Source organism: Asterias amurensis, chromosome 16, assembly GCF_032118995.1.
Source record: "Asterias amurensis chromosome 16, ASM3211899v1".
Classification (NCBI taxonomy): domain Eukaryota; kingdom Metazoa; phylum Echinodermata; class Asteroidea; order Forcipulatida; family Asteriidae; genus Asterias; species Asterias amurensis.
The window spans coordinates 17,219,274-17,239,344 of NC_092663.1; the positions used below are offsets into that span (position 1 = coordinate 17,219,274).

Consider the following 20,071-nt stretch of genomic DNA (forward strand, 5'->3'; position numbering starts at 1 on the left):
CTGAGAAGTCTCCCAAACCTCCAATTATCTACTCCGCAGCAGTAGAATAAAGCAAGACAGTTCTCTAAGAACAAACTCTACTTTGCAAGCGGATACACACATGGTGTTACCGCAAACCAAACATACATTGATACCTCATCATGCAATACCTCAAATCCTATAAAAAATTACCTCTTTCTCAAAAACTACATTAATTCAGAGGAAGTCGTTCTCATAATGTTTGTATTATCGCTATCTCTTTGTTGCTCTTTATTAAGTTAGTTTCATGCTAACATATATTTTGAGTAACTACCAAACGTGTCTAGTGCCATCAATCATGTGTGTTTTTTTACTTTTATTTTATTTATTAAGATGGTTGTGGTCCAGGCATGGAGTTGATTCCATGTGGAAGTACGTGTCAACCTCTTCATTGTCAGCAACTTTCAATCAAAGCGGATTGTATCGATGAAGAATGTCATTCACTCTGTAGATGTAAAGATGGCCGCTTCTTACAAAATGGTCGATGTGTTAAACCACAAGAGTGTCAGTGTATGGTTGATATGGGAGGAGAGGTTTTGGAGGAGTTGATGGCGATGGAGTCAGTGACAATCAATTGCAAGGAATGGTAAGATAAAGATAAATAGTATTCTCATGATCACAATATTTCAGTTTAATAGATGTTACATTTCAGGGGGGGGGGTCAATGTTACAAAGATAGTCCTAACTTAGGACTAGTCCTAGCTAGGACTCTTTAGGAGTTATTAAAAACTTAAGGCTGTCTTAACTCATCCTAACTTGAGATAAAACTAGCCTTAACTCGTTGCAAAATCTACCCCAGGTATTTGTTAGCAATTTTCAAAAGATGAAAGTTTACAAGACAATAATTCTGAAAAAGTTTGTTTGAATTGATGATTGGATTTATGAGTTGGTTTTTAGGGATTTTGCATCAGGGATAAAGTATATCATTTGGTTTTACCAAAACTCAATGAGTACCACTATAGGATTTGAACTGCCTCTAGCGACCAGGCAATCTCAGTGGTCTAGTGGTAAGACTTCTACTACAGAATGGCAAATCCAACCTGAGTAATTTGCCTGTAGATTTGTTAACAGATCTTGGGGAAGTACTGGGTATACAGTGTAAAACCAAATATTAAAAGGTTTCAGTACAAGTTTGTTTTACAAATTGAAGATGAACAGAGATCTGATACTATTTGTAGTAAGAGTTGATGATATGATTGATGTTGTGAAGATTATTGGGACTTAATAAAGCATTTTCAATTTGTTTATTTGTTTCTTATAGCTTGTGCAAGAATGGTGTCTTGAACTGTGTTGAAAAGCAAAACTGCCCAGGTTGGTTTAAATGCAAAGAAATGAAAACTTTCCAAAATGTCTAAATTTCAAAATCTGTGTTTAAATGTATTTTTTAATGTCAGATGTGAGACATTGCATGGTGATTTTTTGGAAGTTTTTCAATACTTTTTTATTCAATTCCAAATCATGTCTTCTTTTCAACAGTGAATGGTAACTTCAGTGATTGGTCACCATGGGAACCGTGCGATCACACCTGTGGGGTTGGATTTCATACAAGGCGTCGTTCATGCTCAAACCCTCCACCTAGAAATGGAGGGAAGCGTTGTCTTGGTGCCGATCAACAAAGATTGCCTTGTTCTGATCTAAAGCCCTGTCCAGGTATTTTTAAACTTATTTAAAAAGATGAAAGTGTACAAGTCAATATTTCTGAAATAGTTTGTTTGAAACAATTTTTTGATTGAGTTGCTTATTTATTAATTTATTTTTTATACAATAAACAGAAAACCAATCTGACCAAGAATTATAAAAATGAGAATTATATTCTCCTCTTTTTTGTTATTCAAACAACAGCGTAGAGATAGCCCAGGACATTTTAAGCTGTGCGTCCCTGGAATTCCTTGCCAGATGAGTTAAGGGACACAACTGATCTACTGTCCTCATTTAAAGTCTTAAGACCTATCTTTAATTCACAGTGATCTGCTCGTGACCAGTGCCTTTGAATGTTTCTCCAGATACTGTGTGCAATATCAATTTCATATTCATTTTATCATCATACCAAATATTTGTGTTTTTGACAGGAGCTCTATCATCAATAGCGCCCTCATGTGTTGCTTTTGGAAATTGTAGCAAAGATTGCACATGGAACCTATGGAGTGACTGGTCATTATGTACACGTAGCTGTGGGTTGGGTCTAGAGAGACGGACACGGTCATACAACCCTGCAGAACATGGTGGCAGAGACTGTCATAATAAGAATGATACAAGAGAAACTAGACCATGTAGTATTAAAGCTTGTCCAGGTGAGATTCATCTCATTCTCATAAACTAAAGTAAAGGAAAAAAGGGTGACTATTCTGTTCCAACAACCATATGTTAAAAATAACCTGATATTTTACATGCTATGGTTAGAGTTCGGTTAGGAAAATACACTAGGGTTCCCGGGACGTAACCCAAAAAAGAGAACAAAATGTTTTCTTAAAGAGTATTTAAAAAAAGACATACATTTACATTCTTAAAAATAATTTATAATTCTTAAAAATTGTTTGTCATCTTTAATTTGCTGTGACAATTGTTAAAGGTGCTTCCACCTTTGTGAGTCATTTCAACAATTTATGCTTATAATTAAGAACTTTAAATTGACTTCAGTGAATAATATGTCTGTTTTTTAGTAAATGGAGGCTTTTCAGTTTGGAGTCCTTGGACAGCCTGCAGTAAATCATGCGACGGTGGACAGACTATACGAACAAGGAAATGTAACTCACCAACTCCAAAGAATAATGGTGCAATGTGCAGTGGATTCTCAAAGGAAACAAAGACTTGTAATACTCAACCATGTGGTATGTTGACATAGAAAGTTCAAAACAACTTGTCAAAAATATATGGTAGTTGTTATAAAATAAACAACACTTTTATTCAGGTTTATTCAAAAAAATTCTTTTCTGGAAGCAAGATTCTTGTTGAGTGGAAAATTCAAAAGAAGGAGGTTTGTTTTGTAGAAATAAAATAAAGATTTAGCTAGTTTTAACTAAATTTAACAGTTTATACAAAACAACCAAAGGATTTAATTATGGATTGTGAAGATTCTTTTCTTGAAGCAAGATTCTTGTTTCACTATTTTAAGGTTTAGTAAAGACAAGAAGTACAAAATCTGTAAGTTATGGGATGTGGGTTTTAATCCTGGTTAGTCCAAACACTTTGGTCCTTGAGCAAGGCACTTTCTCATAATTGCTTCTCTTCACCCAGAAGTACACATGGGTATCGGTGAGAGCTGGGGAGGGATAGAAATATTCTGAGTTGTTTAATGCCAAGGGAACTGCATATAAACACCCGCCTGATGAGCCATATTGGCTCGGGACAGACTTTTGCTCCTTTGCAGATTTGTGTATTCTAATCTGATTGAAAATATTTTTTATTTTTCAGGATCAACATGTCCAGCTGGAAAAGTCTACAGTATCACAAACGGTAATCCCTGCCCATCCCACTGTGCTCAACTTCAACGAGGAACAGTCTGTAGTGATCTGGAGCAACGTCAACCAGGATGTAGATGTAGAAATGGCCATCTTGAAGATGAAGATGGAAAATGTATACCCAGAGAAAGATGTGAATGTGTGGATGAAGAGGGCAAGATATGGCCTGCAAACTCAGAATATGATATCAAATGTAATACGTGGTGAGTCAATTTAAGTCAAGCCTCAATAAATCATGTTATAGTTGGTTTATAGCTAATTCTTTGTTTATAGTTGGTTGTAGTTAATTTTATCTTTCATTTTTAGTCAATTTGTATGGCCTGCAAACTCACAATGTGATAAAAAGTGTAGAACCTGTTTAGTCATATTAATTAGTCAAGACCCTGCAAAAACATTCATAATAATAAGTCATGTTATTTGGTAGATAATTTACAATAGCTAATTCTGTTTTTTACACCTTGGTTAAATTAAAACAATTACCCTAAACACCAATTTGTTACTTTTGGTTTTTATTTGGGGATGAACAAAGAAAAATATATTAGGGGACTCTGGGTTAACCTTGTTTTATAATATACCAATCTAGGTAAAGTGAATAAAAAAAAAAATTATGCTGCGTGTAAATGGAATAGTTGTTTCCAAAACAAAAACTTTGTTAAACTTAAAGTTTTACTCTTGAACGTTCCAATCCTAAAAGTCCAGATTTCTGATTTGGGGGATGCCTGGGGAGTGGGAGAGGAGGGGCACGTGAAATAGAGAAATTAAGATAATCTGGTACACTATGTAATGTTTTGAATGTTTCTTTTTTATAGTGTCTGCCGTAGTGGACAGATCACCTGTACTGAGAGAGACTGCCCGATAGACTGTGGATTTAGTGCTTGGTCAATATGGAGTAGCTGTCAACAGACGTGTGGAGAGTCTGCTGTCAAAACAAGATTCAGGTCGGATAGAATTCTCAGATATTATTGATAAAGTTCTTGGATATTCTTAAAATAGTTTTTGGTTTAAGTCTACGTTTTTCTTTATACGCTCCTCCTCTTCAAAATCCAAAATCAAAATAAAGTATCCCTCCCCCCCAAAAAATAAGAAAGAAAGAATAAAAAGGTCAACCAGAAACTTAAACAAATGGTGTGGCAAAAAAATGAGTTTGAAAGATTTTCCACACGGCTTGACTCCCCCTTGCGAAGCTGCTCGTTGGCAATGCTGGCCAATATAATTTTTTTTAAACAAAAAAACATTCACCGTCACAAACAAATAACTTCTGGTTATGAGCCTGTCAATAATTGTTTTAATCAACTAATTGAAATTTAAATCAACATTGCAATTTCTTGTCTTCAGATCCCCCAATAATCCCCCAGCATCTGAAGGTGGAGAATCTTGTCACGGAGTAACCAGGGAAGATACACCTTGTGGTCTTAAACCATGTCCGCTATTCTGTTCATCAGACGGTAAGATGTACGCTGAAGGAGAAGTTATGTCTGATGATGGTTGCAATACATGGTAAGTTTATTGGAACAGGATCAAATTAAAATATCAAGGTTTTCATTCAAGTACAGTTGACTCTTATTTTAGCAAGATCATTGAGACTGGCCAAATTACCTCCTCAAAATAGGAATGTTATTGTAAGAGGACAGCAATACAAATTACCACAAGGCAGAAATAAGATTAAGGACTTCAGAATGTACCTTTTTAGAGGCAGAACCTCTTAAGAACAGTGCTCTTTATAATGAGAATGGACTGTATTAAGAGTAGACTTGACTCAAGTCCCAATCCTGTGCCATCCCCAGGAAACTATTGTTTTGTGATGTTCTGCATTCCCCAACCTGTTCCATTTCGGGACCACATTTTGATGGCGTCTATGCTTCGTGTTGTTTTGTAGTAAGTTGGTTTGATATGCTTAGGGACCTCTCACACGATAATGGGACTTGAATCAAGTCTATATTAAGAGGGGCTTCAAGGTCAAAATCAGTTTTGTGATCCACTCAATTTCCAATAGATAGAGTCTTTATGAAAATGGGGGGAAAGATTAGAATTCTCTAACTTCTTGTTTGAAGCATTGTAAAAATGCTATTATACTTAAATATTTTCTGTCTTTCCTTTTTATTTTTATTTTATGAACAGAAGACAGAAGATTATTTACCGGCTTTTATACAAATACTTTACATTCTATTAAGTGATTTTCAAAAGTTTATACATTTTTGTCTGTCTATTTACTTATTTCCAGTACCTGCCAGCTAGGCCATTCATCCTGTACAAATCATACATGCATTGGTAAGAACTAAACAGTTACACCATTCTGGCATTAAAATTAACCAATTTTTGTTAAATCAATTTGGGATTGAACAAAGGACAATTTACTGGACCGGAATCACATATAGCCATCTAGCTCTAAGATGTCACCGTGTTTTGTCATGATCATTGTCCAGGGTGCCAGTCAGAAGCCAAGTTGCTTCGAGATTTTCTGTTATGAAAAAAGAAACTATCACATTATACTATCCATTACATTATATATTTTTTTCATCTCATTTTCATTAATTATTTTCTTGATCTGTTCTTGACCGTCTTTGAGTTAATTAACTGTACTTAATTTGTTAAGTATTCTCCTTTTTTGACCAATATGGAAATAGATGTTGATTGAATTATGTTGAAACTACTAATTCATGATTGATGACTGTCTTTAACTTTGTCTCATCATTTGTATTTCTTAAAGCTGACCCTAACCCACAGTGGTCTCCGTGGTCCTCTTGTGATGTCACTTGTGGAAATGAAGGGCGTATGGTGCGCTCGAGAGCTTGTACCTCTAAGGATGCCAAGAATGACCCAAGCTGTGTGGACGGAGTCAAGATGGACACCAAGAAATGTGGATTACTACCTTGTCCAGGTATGCTTAAGGATTTGAAAGTTTTAAAAATGTTGAGGTAACAAACATTAACATAAAGTTGGTTTAAGTCACCAAGAAATGAACTTATATAATAAAAAAAAACATTAAGTTTTGAGTTAGGCTGCTAAGCCATGAAAGGCCTGACTGTTGTTGTAGCCGTAGCTGTAGCCGCCAATTCTGCCTGTCTTAGGACATTTTCTGTCTTGCAAGACTTTTTATGTTTTAAAATTGCAAGTATTTCATTTTTTTCTTTTCAGAGGATGGTAATTGGTGTGCTTGGAGCCCATGGTCAACTTGCACAACATCTTGTGGTGTTGGAGAGACAACAAGAAGTAGGGAATGTATGTGTAATGAAGCAATGAATGGCGGCAAAGATTGCCAAGGCAAAGGGGAAGAGACAAAGGGATGCTTCACTAAGGCATGTCCAGGTAGGCAAACTTAAATTATTGTAGGATTTGAAACTTTGCTCTGTGGGAGTATAATTAGGTGTAATTAGGTATTTGTATTTGTATTTGCACTCATTTATTTCATTGCTGCCCTACATGTACACTTACACATTTTACAAAGTTTTATAAATATATTCAAATTATGAGTAGTTTACAGTATTACTTAGTATCTGAGGATATGAAAGTTTACAATTATTTAGATAGTTATATATTAGGAAGCTTTTAAAGTAGGACAACAATTATGTTAGGGTGAAGCAGAGGCTTTTGTGCCTTTAGCTATGGACAGACAAAAAAAAAATACTATAAATCTTTTTTGAGTAGTGGTGGTTCATGGCAAAGGGGAAGAGACGAAGGGATGCTTCACTAAGGCATGTCCAGGTATGCAAACCAAAATTATTGTCTTGAAGATTTAAGGTCATGGCACACAAGGCAATTTTGAGGCAAACAGATACACATTATCTCAAATAAGAAACTTCATTCCCATTTCCTTTTTTTTTTTAAACTATTTTCCTTTGGTTTCATCCAGGGTGCCTGAGAAAAAGTTGCCATGTGTGGCATGGCTTATAGTTGCTTTGTGTCTTGGGGTGTTTTGATTTTAGTTTCTGCAATCTACATTTATTTTAAGTGGGACTGGAAACTTTGAAAGAACCATTGGTTTCTTTTCAGAGGCAGCCCAACTCATTTAGAGATTATCATTATATGGTGTTACCGCAAACCTTTACTATACATTTATTGTAAGGTTTGATTAGAAACTTTGCATGGTGGGAGTATTAGGCTAGGTTCGGAGTAGCACCATGTGTGAATCTCTTTGGAGTAGTGTTGGTTCTGAAAAGAACCTGTGGTTGACTAACTCAACGTTTCGATCAGTATGCTCTGATCGTCTTCAAATGATTGCTAGGCTTTGTTGCTAAGTACTGCACAGCCTACAATTTACTAATTTATTTTCTTTTGAAGATTTAAGGCCATTTCTTGCTAGGAAATTTACAAGCAATTAGTTCCAGGTAATCTCAATCAAGGAAGTTCATTCAAGTTTCATTTGAGTTTTAGTTTTCTGTGGATAATGAGTACATCTAGGAGAATGTATCTTGTGCTGACTGAGTGTTCCTCTTGCTTGCAGTGCAATTTTTTCAATCAAGGTTGCCTGACAATATTGTCCTGTGTGGCGCAGCCTATCATGACACAAAACATTTTTTGTGTCTTCACATAGTTTGTGTCTTCAGTTTTGATTTTGACCGCTGCAATCTTGCTTTTTGTTTCTTAGATATTCACATTAATAGATCCTTATTCATTAACAGTTAAAAAAAGCAGAGTTCCTCAAATACTTGAAGGTGATTCAGATTTAATGATACAGATTGGAGAACTAACACAAATAACTTTTTCATTTTGTTCAAGTTGACTGTGCTTGGGATAAATGGAGTTCATGGTCAGAATGTTCTAAGACTTGTGGTACGGCTGAGCAGATCTCAATACGGAAGAGAACAAGAGTTGAGAATGGAGGCAAGGAATGTGTAGGAGCAGGAATGAGGACCAAGATGTGTAACTTACCTCCTTGCTCAGGTAGGTACTTTCTTAAAGAAAGTTTTATTTATGAGAAGCCCTGTAGTCTTTGATCTAGTGTCTATGATATGGGTGCTTTATAAGAACTCTGTATTATTAAAATTATTATTGTTGTTGTTGTTGTTGTTGTTGTTGTTGTTGTTGTCGTCGTCGTCGTCGTCGTCGTCGTCGTCGTCGTCGTCATCATCATCATTTACAGGCACTGGACACTATTGGTTGTTACTTAAAATTATTGTTAGCATACAAATTTACTTGGTAACGTGCAATGGAGAATTGTTGAAAGTGTACAATTTTGATAGAAGTGTCTCCCTCGGAGGTAATGTAGTTTTTGAGAAGGAGGTAACTTCTCACTCAAATGATAAAATACTTCAAGCCTGAAGCCTTTGCATCTGAAAGCACACAAGTTTGTGCAACAAGGGTGTTTTTTCTTTCATTGTTCTCTCGCAACTTTGATGACCAATTGAGTAAAAGAAATACAGGTTTGTTACGTTATGCATGTTTGGATACACAAAGTTAGAATGCTGGTCCTTGACAATTACTAAAGATGTCCAGTGCCTTTTTTGAACTGGGAAAAAAACTGAAGGTATAATGATTTAAAGACATGATTTTGAGAAAGTTTTATTTTTGATCTCGATTGTTGTTTTAGGATTATGTCCTGCTCCATTTGTAAATCGAGGGTGTGCTACTACATGCCCAAGGAGCTGTGTAGATTTGAGCAAGAATTCAGAATGTCTTATACCTAAGAGATGTGAAGGAGGATGCACCTGCCCAGGGGTAAGTTTCTTTTAGAGGGAGATTTGGAGCAGAGGACAACTATCAACTCCTGGACCGTTTCAAAAAATGGAATTGATGAAATAAACATAAAGAATATTGAGCATTTATAATGTGTCGGAGACTATTGTGTGATGCTCATGGTGCAGCGTCACATCAATAGAAGGGGTCTGGAAAGTTTACAAATTTATGGTTTGGCTGAACCTAGGTTTTACAACAACAAATTATAAAAACAGTTGTCTATTTTTGTTAACCTTTTGTTTAATTGTTTACTTTTATTGTTTTTTGTTTTTGTTTTTTTCCTTTCTTCTCTAATGTTTATCTTCTTCTATACAGGATTCTTTGTTACAAGGAACTGATTGTGTCAAACCATCTGAATGTCGATGTACCATTACAAAGTCAGATCTTAAAGGGATTCCCCCCTCATCTTATGGGTCATTTATAAAACCAAGCAGTATTTCTGGTCTTTTTGAGATGAGTGCTGGAGATGTTATAGAATCAGATTGTACTAAATGGTAAGTTGCTCATTTTAAAGAATGCATTGTTTCGTGGCCGATCAATTTACAAGATTTGGCTAAATAATGGTAACATGGAGCTTTTCTGCCGAAACTTTTCTAGAAGAAATTCAAACCCATATCAAATTTATCCACTACTATATTTGCATTTTAAACACCATATAACTAGTTTTTATATGGGTCTTTATCCACGGATGTCTGAAAGTTCTTATCATTATTTATTTCCAGATTTTTTAAGGTTTTGAATTATGAGATCTACTTATATTAAACCTGTTGTAAGAGTTTCCTTTGATAAAAATTGAAGATAAATTTGATTATAAAATTTGATAATAATTATTGTTTCATTTCTGTTTGTAGTGAGTGTATTGTTGGACGATTGGAGTGTACCAACAAACGCTGTGAAGGTAACTAAAAAAAACAATGACTAAGTCAATACTTTTGGTACTTTTTAAAGAATGGGTCCTGGAATTAAAGATATGCTTCTTAATATTTCTTGTTCCACTTGGCTGTTTTTCTATTATATGATTTTTGTGTGACGTGGTTACCAATTAAAAAATAATGTTTTTGTAAGTTACCGCTGTGTGAAAAAAAACACAGGCAAATCACTCTTTTGGGATTCCACTTTGCCCATGGAATTTGTTTACAGAACTCAGGAAAGTATCGCATATACTGTGCATAAAACACATCAGTGTAAGGGTAAAAACAAATTATTATCCCTGATGCAAAACATTTATTGGAAAAAAAATCATATTTGAATCTTAGCAGACTGCATGAATGAAAGATCTTATCCTACTAAAGTTTACTCAAGAACTATTGTAAAGGGCTAGTTTTCTTTTGTTAATTCCTGTGTTAATTAATTGTGGTAATTAATTGTGTAGTGCTTAGGAGGCCAGAGTTACTTTCCCTTAAAATAATTATTATTTGAACTGGTTGTCAATTTAAAAAAAATCGTTTCAGTGTTTGAACATTACCAGTGCTTAATTTCAGCAGCTTTAAATATTGTGATGAATGATTTTCTGTTAGCAAAAATGAGCAGGATACCAGTCACAGATGATAAATGTGGAATGGTATTTTGGTCGGTCACCTTATTCTGGTTTACAAAATGTTTTGTGTGTTAAGATACTTTCTGTTCCAAAACAGCTATATGAAATTGGACATTTGAATGAAAAATTTGTCTTTAGAAAGTTGACTGATAACTTATTGTAAAATGCTAGTTTTATTTTGTTAATTTCTGTGTGCATTAATTTTGCAGAATCAGGAGGCTGGAGTGAATGGTCACGATGGGTGGGATGTTCAGAGACTTGTAGTAATGAACCCGTAACCAAGCAACGATTCCGATCATGCAGTAATCCTAAACCTAATACTGCTATGTTTACTGGTAGCAGTGGTTGCCATGGTGAAGCTGTAGAGGAAAGGATATGTGAGGATGTGAACCCATGCCCAGGTTAGTATTTAAAGTCACTTCATTCCCTAGTCTGTGTGTTGGAATTCTGACTTGGCAAACCAATAGTTACTTCAAGGCAACGTATACCTTTTGTTGTTGGGACCATTCGATTGTTTTAATCCTACATAAATGTAGACGAATATAAAATGTGAAAAGTTTGTTTCAGTAGGTGGTTGCATTTTTGAAATATCGCCGAAAATCGGAGTGAATGTCCACACCAGTAAGATTAATCAGCAATAGAAATACATCATATTCAAATTTGGGGCACAAAAACTTAAATCTTTTAGATAACACTTTACTCCAAAGTCAAATGTTCCTCAAAATGCTTCTTTTATATCAAAAGCTGCTGTAGGCTTATATTTTAAAATAACCAAGACTTCTATAGTGTTCAGCTAACCTTCTGCAGCAACAAGACAAATGTCTTTAATTCATCGCTAATTAAAAGATTTTCTTGATTTTTTAATTGGTCGTTTTTAAAGTAATTTTAATGTGTGTAATAGCTCGTATGGTTATATTTTTATAGTGTAATTTCTAGTATTTTTATTAATATTTTATTGTTCAGAGCATTTGAACATAGTAATATTGGTGTTTGCGCTATATAAATCATGATTATTTTTTATTATCTTTATTCCATAAAGTTGACTGTGAGTATGGACCATGGCAGGAATGGAGCGGTTGTAATGCACCATGTGGTGGTGGAGGTCGACTCCGTAAACGTGATATCATAACTCCAGCTCAATATGGTGGACGGCAATGTGAAGAAGAGTCTATGCAATCACAACCATGTAATGTGGAGCCATGTCCAGGTAAGGTCAACCAGGCAGCCTTCTCCCTGGCTGAGGGGAAAAGGTTCCTTCTTCTGGTCACTCACAGACCCGAGGGGGGATAGACTAGTGACCTCATTGCTAAACTTAGCTGGCCAAGTGCTGGTTAAAACTCTGAGCGGTCCAGCTGACTAGTTCAGTGTTGAAAAGCATCCCTTTTTTCAATTTAAATAAGGACTAGTGAAAAGACTGATGTACTAGGTTTACTGGTCCTGCTGGCCACTCATAATTAAGGGAATCAATATGTGGTGAAGAGGTTTTCAACTAGTCGTTAAAACCCAACGAGGCCTGGTTCTTGATAATTTTACCAAGACGAAGTTGAGGTAAATTATCAAGAACCAGGCCATAGCGGGTTTAAACCACTAGTTGAAAACCGATTCAACACACTTTGATTCCCATTCATAAATACCTTTCCGGTCAAAAAACATCAACGCTTTTTGGTCAAAAAGTAAAATAAATGCAAAAATTTTAATTGTTAAATGATTTCTTTCAACACAACACCCCCTCCAGCTATGAAATAGTAAAGCCTTCTGCGCCCTCGGGTAAACAACTCCTTATAATATAAGGGAATGCACGTATCGCGTGATGTGGCACAACTGTTTCAGCTGTTGCTCTCGACCAATAGGAATGAAGAAACTGTCTTATAAGAACAGGTGCAAGGTTGCGTGTTACGCCCATGAATTAACACTTTTTACCGGTCCACCAATAGGAAAAGCAAAACTGTCTGAGTTTATTAATGAAAAATTAAAGGGCGAACCCTGCAGGCGATCATTGTTTTGCTTTTTTTTTTTCAAGTGCTCACTTTTGTATGCTGACTGTAATGTAAAAAGAATTTATCATTAATGAGTCAGAGTCTATCTTTTATTCATTTTATTTTAACACATTTTCCTGTCCATCAAGAAATATTGGAATGTTTTTTTGAGTGTTGAGTCTGCAATAAATGAATTGATTTGATTTGAAATGGTTTGTTGAAAAATAAGACCATCCCAGCCAAAGGCTGAATTGCAGTCAAATTACAATGAGTTAAAATTGACAAATTACAAAGAGTTAAAATACAAGAAAACAGTTATTCTTTCTCTATCTTTCAGGTTTATCCTGTGCAAAGATGGGTATGATACAAGATGAGTTTGCCACAAGATGTCCTCTAACCTGTCAAGATGTCTCTCTTCAATGTATCCAACCATCGTGTCAGACAGGATGTCGTTGCCGAGATGGGGAGTATCTTCAAGATGGTCACTGCATCCCAAGAGAGGAATGTAACTGTATGCTAGATATGGCTGATATTGTTCAAAGAAATCAGAAGTATTTGAAGATGTTGTCTATGGATGCAGTTGGCTTGATGCTTCGAACGACGCCCCAACCACCACTGCCAGCGCTTTATCAAGGTATTATTTTATCACTCAATACTTGTCTTCATTTCAACTGCGTCATTGTTTCACATTATCTCTCTTTTTGTCTTTCATTTATTGTTTGTTTTCGTCAACTTTTAAATATTGAAGAAATTTCTCACTTCTAATATAAATTGTATTGTCAATCTGTATTGTTTAAAATAAACTATTCAAGTTTTATTTAGTTACTTTCCATCTTTGTTTTGTTTTATTTCGTAAAAGGCATCCCAGCCGACAAGCTTTTGCTTATATGGGTCATGCAGTCTCAGTCTCTCTGAACTTAAAGATGATTGTCTTGATTTACGTTTGGAAATGTTTAGTTAATTGATTAGCTCACATACTTTTATACTTAAATCACCACTTTTTTACTCAACTATTTCAGAGTGAACGAAAAATAATAAGAAAACAAGAAACTACTTTTTAAAATTTGCTTTCTCTTTTTCCCTTTATCAGCAACCTGCAATCAGCCGATTCCACTACCTCCAACTGCTCCTGAATCTCTTGACTTCATTAGTTGGCCATACTACAGCGCCATCTATGGTTGGCATGGTGACTTTTTGACCTTAGTATTCCAAGAGGTCAATCATATCACTGGGGTCAAGGTACTCGGTGGTGGTGCTTGGAGTAGAGACTATCTTGAGAGATTCGTCTTGTTGTATGAGGAGGAGGAGACTAAGATTCTGAGACCGATCTTATCACATGATGACATCACTCCAATGGTAGGACTTGTAGAAACAAAATTAAGATGGTGGTTGGTGGGGTGGAGAGTGGAGTGAATGGGGTGATGTGGGTATGGGGAAAGGGGGATAGTGAGGGAGGAGTTTAATGTGGAGGGGATTTTAGGGGGATTAAACTGGATTGTTGGAATTTAAAAATTGAAAATCAAAATAAAGATGGAAATTACCAGCTGTATAAATCACCCTAGATTTAAATTGAGCTGAACAGTATAATTTGTCTACCTCTAAAAGTTCTCATCAAACTAAAAAGACAAAATATAAAAATATTTATTTTAAAAAAGTGTTTTCAAGGAACTCTAAAGCGTAGTACAAAAACTCATAAAACAAATTTCAATTCATAAAAAGTTTACCTTTTCTCTTTGTCTTAGAGTCACATTCTTGACACATCAATTCTGTTTTTGTCATTATAATAAGGCATATGTTTCTTTTTTTTCTTTTCTAGATCTTCCAAGGTAACACTGATGCTGTTTCCATCGTTGAGATACCTCTACCCTATGGAGGTGTTAAGACTAGGGTCTTGACTCTTCTTCCAATCATTTCTTCTGGAGATGACTTCAAGCTGCGTCTACAACTCTTAAGCTGCCCGAATGGTGAGTTTATAATTCTACTCTCGATGTGATTTTCTGGAACTAATCAAAACTGATCACATTTGATGTTGCTATGGATGGTTAGCACATGATGTCATTGACCACCATCTTTGATGTCAAACAAGTGTTCGCTTGACGCGCTGCGCATGACTCTCAGCCAATGATAGCCTTTCACCCGTGCACGTTTCATCAAAAATGGCGCCCAATGCAAGGGGTCTGTTCTTGAGATTGATGAAACAGAAAACTTTCTGGAGCATTTCCTGCGAGCCTTCTTAAAATGCATCTTACTCCTACACTTAACTAATCAACCAGAGGTACAGAGCTTGTCTTGGTCAGGACTCTGTAAAAAATCTCAAAATGCTACATTAACTTTTTCTTGCTCTATTGAGCAGACTTAATAACATCATACTGAATAAGCATTGAACTCCATAGATATGTGTATCAAGGACAGCTTTAATGGTGCTTAGCATCCCTGAGAAAGGCTGTTACTGTAAGACACGCCTCATTAAAGGCTTTAGTGTGACATTAAGGGCTTAAGTGTGACACTAATGACCGGGGGGATCCGATACTGATGAGATGTGACTTTCTCTGGAAAGTTCCGTACTAGCGCTCTAGTTAACATTGCAGCTGTCCAAGACATCTTTCATGACACCTTGTCTTTGAAGAAAACCGTGTTTTAAAATCATACACAATAAAACAAACAGGAAACTCATTCAGGTTTTTAATATTGTTTTATGTACAGCCACATGCAATTTGGTCCTTGGGCCACGATTTGTGGTTTTAATTAAATAAAATAAAATAAAAATACAGCCACATGCAATTTGGTCCTTGGGCCACGATTTGTGGTTTTAATTAAATAAAATAAAATAAAAATACATAAGGTTTTATTTTCACAAACAATGCTTCACATTTCTTGTTTAGTTTTATGAATGTGTCTCTTTTGTGAAAATATTTAACAAAATGTTTGAATAACTCTGCATACTTGTATCATTTACAAGGTCAAAGATGTATGTTTGTTCTTGATTACAAAGTGGAAACTAATATTATTATGCACAATAAATTTTAATATTTTATCTAGAAAATACAAGGCAACATAACAAATGTACAGTTGTCTTTTTGGACTAAAGTGTAAAAAAAGGAATATTGGAAACATTTGCAATTTTTGGGGGTTGAGAGTGATTTTCTTTGCTCTTTTTGGACCAAATTCTCTTAAAGAAAACATGTGCCATTTTGTCGTTGAGTGTAATTTTCTTCTGCTCAATTTCATTTCCAGATGGATCGGGTCAAGATGCTCATCAGCCCTCATCGATCAAGCGAGACAAACTGATTCCATCAATGTCTATTCAAGTTGAATCAGCAACACCTCCTTCATCAATACCATCACCTCAAGACTCCCTTAAGACGTTTGGAACTCCCACAGGGACCGCGCCCAATGGAGCGTTTATTCCTGGTAGTGTGATTGACTTTCCTTGCAGTCAGTGGTGAGTTAAGGAGTCTTGGTTTAAATCCTTCAGGAAAAAAGTTAAAAGCGTTTTTATTATGAAAAAGGTCGGCCGGTTTTTTTCCCCCTTTTTATTTTGTCTTACCTTTTTTTAGTTAATGCATTGTGGGTTTGGTGGGGAGGTCAAGTACTATGTCAATGATATGGTATAGTCTGATTATACAATGCTAATATAACACACATCTGTGTATATGGATAAAACCAAAATGAATACGTTCAAATGGGTAAAGAAATGCAAAACACTATATAAGAACTGCATCATTATTGATTATTAACCAAAATATGTTTGGACAAACTAACCAGCAAGACTACCTGTAAATATAATTTTTAAAATGTTCTTGTTTTTTCGTTTTATTTTCAAGTAATTGCACTGGTGGATCTTTCAAGTGTGTTGATGTAGCATGCCCATATTTGGACACATGGTCCCCATGGACTGAGTGTACCTCATCTTGCAACGGTGGCAGTCAAAAAAGAAGTAGAACGTGTCTTGGGGAGACTGGGGAGAAAGATTGTGATGGACCTGTCAAGGAGGAGAGGAGATGTAATATGGATCCTTGTCCAGGTAAATAGGTTTCTTGCAAGGGTTGGTTTTATAAAATCAAGGGGGTCGCAAAATCAAGGTGACTTGAAATATCAAAGGAGATGGAATTGACGCTTTTTCCTTTTATGTGGTTTGTTTTGTAAGATTACTTAATAAATGTTAATTTTGCTTTGGGGATAAAGAATATAATTGTTTTTCCCCTTCCACCGATGTGTATTAAGGCTAGCTCGGTGGTCTAGCAATGCAAAGTTTGTGGGTTTTAATCCCACCTGAGTGATTTGCCTGTAGATTTTTTTCACAGCACTCTGGAAAGTACTAGTTATAGAGTACTTATTACACATCAGATCAGTGTAAGGGTAAAAACAAATTATAAGATTGTCTTGTCATCCGTTTTGGGAGCCTAGCTTAGACACAAAATGTTTTCCACAAACTTGCTTCGTTAAAAACGTCCATGAGCATATCACTCTAGTGGGATTTGAACCCACGACCTTTGCATTGCTAGAGCAGATGTCGTATCAATAGACCCTGGTTCACTTGGGTTTTCTAATTCCTGTGTTTTTTTCTCGAGAATTGCAACAATTTTTTTTTTCCATCTCCAGTTGATTGTCGCTGGTCCACCTGGTCAGCATGGAGCACCTGTGGAGACACCTGTGACGTCGGTCATCAGACACGCAATCGTACTCTCCTCCTACCTGCTCTCTTTGGGGGGCGTCCCTGTCAAGGTCCTCACACTGAGAGACTACCCTTCAATACCCAACCTTGTCAAACCTGCCTTCAAGGAATGACACGGTCCCCATGCAGTAAGAAATGTCCAAGAGAATGCCGAGATATTCAAGATGGATTTCAATGTCTTCCAAATGATAGGGAGAGGTGCCAAGTTGGATGCAGATGTCCTGAAGGCTTGCTCCTCCAGGATGGGCAATGTGTAGCGATCAAAGATTGCCGCTGTCTTCTTGATCTGAGAAGCTTTGGCACACTACCCCCTACTATTCCGAAATCCATCACTGATCGATTTAACAATCACACTTTATCGTACGGTCGCGACCTTGTTCCCATGCAAGAGTTTCAGAGTGGTGATGTGATTTACAGACAGTGTAATAAATGCACCTGTGAAGGAGGCAGCTTCAAATGCACCAATCAAATCTGCAGGAAAGACTGTGGATGGAGCGAGTGGTCTGATTGGTCAGAATGCTCAGTGACCTGTGGGTCAGGGGTGAGAAGGTCACGACGGACTCCCAATAAACCTGAGAAGGCGTATGGAGGTGCTGAATGTGAAGGGCCTATTGAGAAGGAAGAGAAGTGTTACGCTGGAAATTGCAGTAAGTAAACATTTGAAGTTTGGAGCATTTGAACATTTGAAGATTGGTGATAAATCAATGCCTTAGAGAATGATAATAATAATAATAATAACTTGCGATTTATATAGCGCCTAATAACTAACATTTAATTCTCTAAGCGCTTTACATTAGTGCCCTGGTCATAGGGCCAATAACATCCCTTTTTAATGTTTCTCAGCTCCCTTGGGAGTATACAACCTGGGCAACAGTTTATATCGCTCCAAAGGCTTTTTCATTCACAATATCAACCTCTACCCTCGCAGGTACCCATTTATTCCCCTGGGTGAAGAGAAGCAATTATAGTAAAGTATCTTGCTCAAGGACACAAGTGTCACGACCGGGATTCGAACCCACACTCCGGTGAAAACGCACCAGAACATGAATTTGATGCTCTTAACCACTCGGCCATCACACTCTACATGAGATGAAGTTAGAAAGATTCGGGTTCATTTCATTAGAAATGTTTTACATTAATGTGAATTGTGAAGGTAATTGGGAGCGGCTGTAGCACACTAAGCCTCACACGTTTTGTGTCCCTTAAAAAAATAGTTGTAAAATTAAAAGGAAAGATCATAGGGCGAAGCAGTTTTCAGAATGAGAAAGAGGACTAATATTAATATTTTACTATCTTTCCCTGCACATTTTCTTATAGAATGTAAGACAAATGAGATATTCAGCCGTACAGCCACATCATGCCGTCCAACATGCCAAAATATGGGAACAAGTGAAGACATAGATACCAGCTACCATCATCCATCTTGTGGCAAGCCACATGAAGGTTGCATTTGCAAAGCAGGTACAATTAAAATGCATTCTTAAACCTCTAACACTTTCTGTATCACAAGTTAAGGTGTCAGGTAAGGAGTCAGTCAACAGGATTTTATATCACACAGACATTTGCTGGTGAACTTTTTCAGCTTAGGTTGACTAAGGTTGTGGGTTCGAATCCACCCTAGTGATTTGCCTGTGGATTTTTGTTTTGCATGGAACTTGGGAAAGTACCGAGTTTGCAGTGCTTTACAACCTAAGACTGTGGTTATTTGAATGATCATTGAAATGTTTAGTGACAGTATTTACCAATGCACCTTTGGTGTTATGGGTCAGTCAAATGAGAACAAAAGAAATATTCCTTTCTTACAAGATCTTCTTATTCATTGACTGTAGGATATTACCTGAATAGCAAGAAGGATTGCATCTTACCTCATCAGTGTGAATGTAAGGATGACGATGGGTTGCTAAGGAGACCAAATGAACAATGGAGACCAGATACTTGTTCCGTCTGTAACTGCAGAAATGGAGAAGTCAAATGCAAGAAGGAATGTAAAGTCACTTCATGTCCAGAGGTAAGTGTAGATTGTTTGGAATAAATAGGAAGTTACAATTGCATAATTGCTTCGTAAAACGTTGGGAAGGAAGGTAGTGCATTCTGCCTTTACCTTGAAGTGGCTGTCTGTGACCTTGTGATGTTTGGCAATCTCTCATCAAATATTTTAATAAATGTTGATCATAATCTTATTTAATTTACAGAACTTTGAACTTATAATGGAGCCTGGAAAATGCTGTCCTGTATGCAGAGAACGATATGGTAAGGAAACTATAAGACAATCATCTTTGCAAAGAACTTGTTTCTTATTCAAATAGGCAATTTTTTTTCTGTAAATCACAAGTGTCAAGAAATGTATTTTTAACATAGAATTAGCTATAGAAGAGTTTGCGGTAACACCATGTAATAACAATCTCTAAATGAGTTGGGGTGGTTCTGAAAAGAACCGTTGGGTTAACTCGACGTTTCGATCAGTATGCTCTGATCGTCTTCTGGAGAATTCTCCAGCTCATTTAGAGATTGTTATTACATGGTGTTACCACAAACTCTTCTATATCTTATTTCCACCATGCAAAGTTTCAAATCCTACTTATAGAATTAGCTTTTGCAAACTGCTTATGGTATTCATGCAAAAACAAGTTGGCGATGACGTTTGGATCCAGAGTCTTTCTCAAAGGCTAAAAAATACAATATATATAAATATTCTGTGTGTATTTGAGACAACTTTCATTACCTGATATTTACA

General features: G+C 36.3%; 1 protein-coding gene across 1 annotated transcript in view; it reads left to right on the forward strand.

Annotated features, from left to right (window-relative positions):
- Positions 1–20,071, forward strand: part of LOC139948797 (SCO-spondin-like) — a 48,600-nt gene that overhangs the window by 26,405 nt on the left and 2,124 nt on the right. The window contains exons 22-47 of the mRNA XM_071947129.1: positions 352–604; positions 1,280–1,329; positions 1,495–1,668; positions 2,088–2,309; positions 2,679–2,846; positions 3,430–3,679; positions 4,286–4,414; positions 4,812–4,973; positions 5,698–5,744; positions 6,184–6,354; positions 6,612–6,782; positions 8,193–8,357; positions 9,004–9,131; positions 9,465–9,643; positions 10,001–10,047; positions 10,896–11,087; positions 11,726–11,893; positions 13,000–13,296; positions 13,753–14,018; positions 14,479–14,626; positions 15,897–16,104; positions 16,487–16,686; positions 17,265–17,984; positions 18,655–18,798; positions 19,167–19,345; positions 19,530–19,587. Of these exons, the coding sequence (XP_071803230.1) occupies positions 352–604; positions 1,280–1,329; positions 1,495–1,668; positions 2,088–2,309; positions 2,679–2,846; positions 3,430–3,679; positions 4,286–4,414; positions 4,812–4,973; positions 5,698–5,744; positions 6,184–6,354; positions 6,612–6,782; positions 8,193–8,357; positions 9,004–9,131; positions 9,465–9,643; positions 10,001–10,047; positions 10,896–11,087; positions 11,726–11,893; positions 13,000–13,296; positions 13,753–14,018; positions 14,479–14,626; positions 15,897–16,104; positions 16,487–16,686; positions 17,265–17,984; positions 18,655–18,798; positions 19,167–19,345; positions 19,530–19,587 (4,896 nt within the window). The remainder of the gene's footprint in view (positions 1–351; positions 605–1,279; positions 1,330–1,494; positions 1,669–2,087; positions 2,310–2,678; positions 2,847–3,429; positions 3,680–4,285; positions 4,415–4,811; positions 4,974–5,697; positions 5,745–6,183; positions 6,355–6,611; positions 6,783–8,192; positions 8,358–9,003; positions 9,132–9,464; positions 9,644–10,000; positions 10,048–10,895; positions 11,088–11,725; positions 11,894–12,999; positions 13,297–13,752; positions 14,019–14,478; positions 14,627–15,896; positions 16,105–16,486; positions 16,687–17,264; positions 17,985–18,654; positions 18,799–19,166; positions 19,346–19,529; positions 19,588–20,071) is intronic.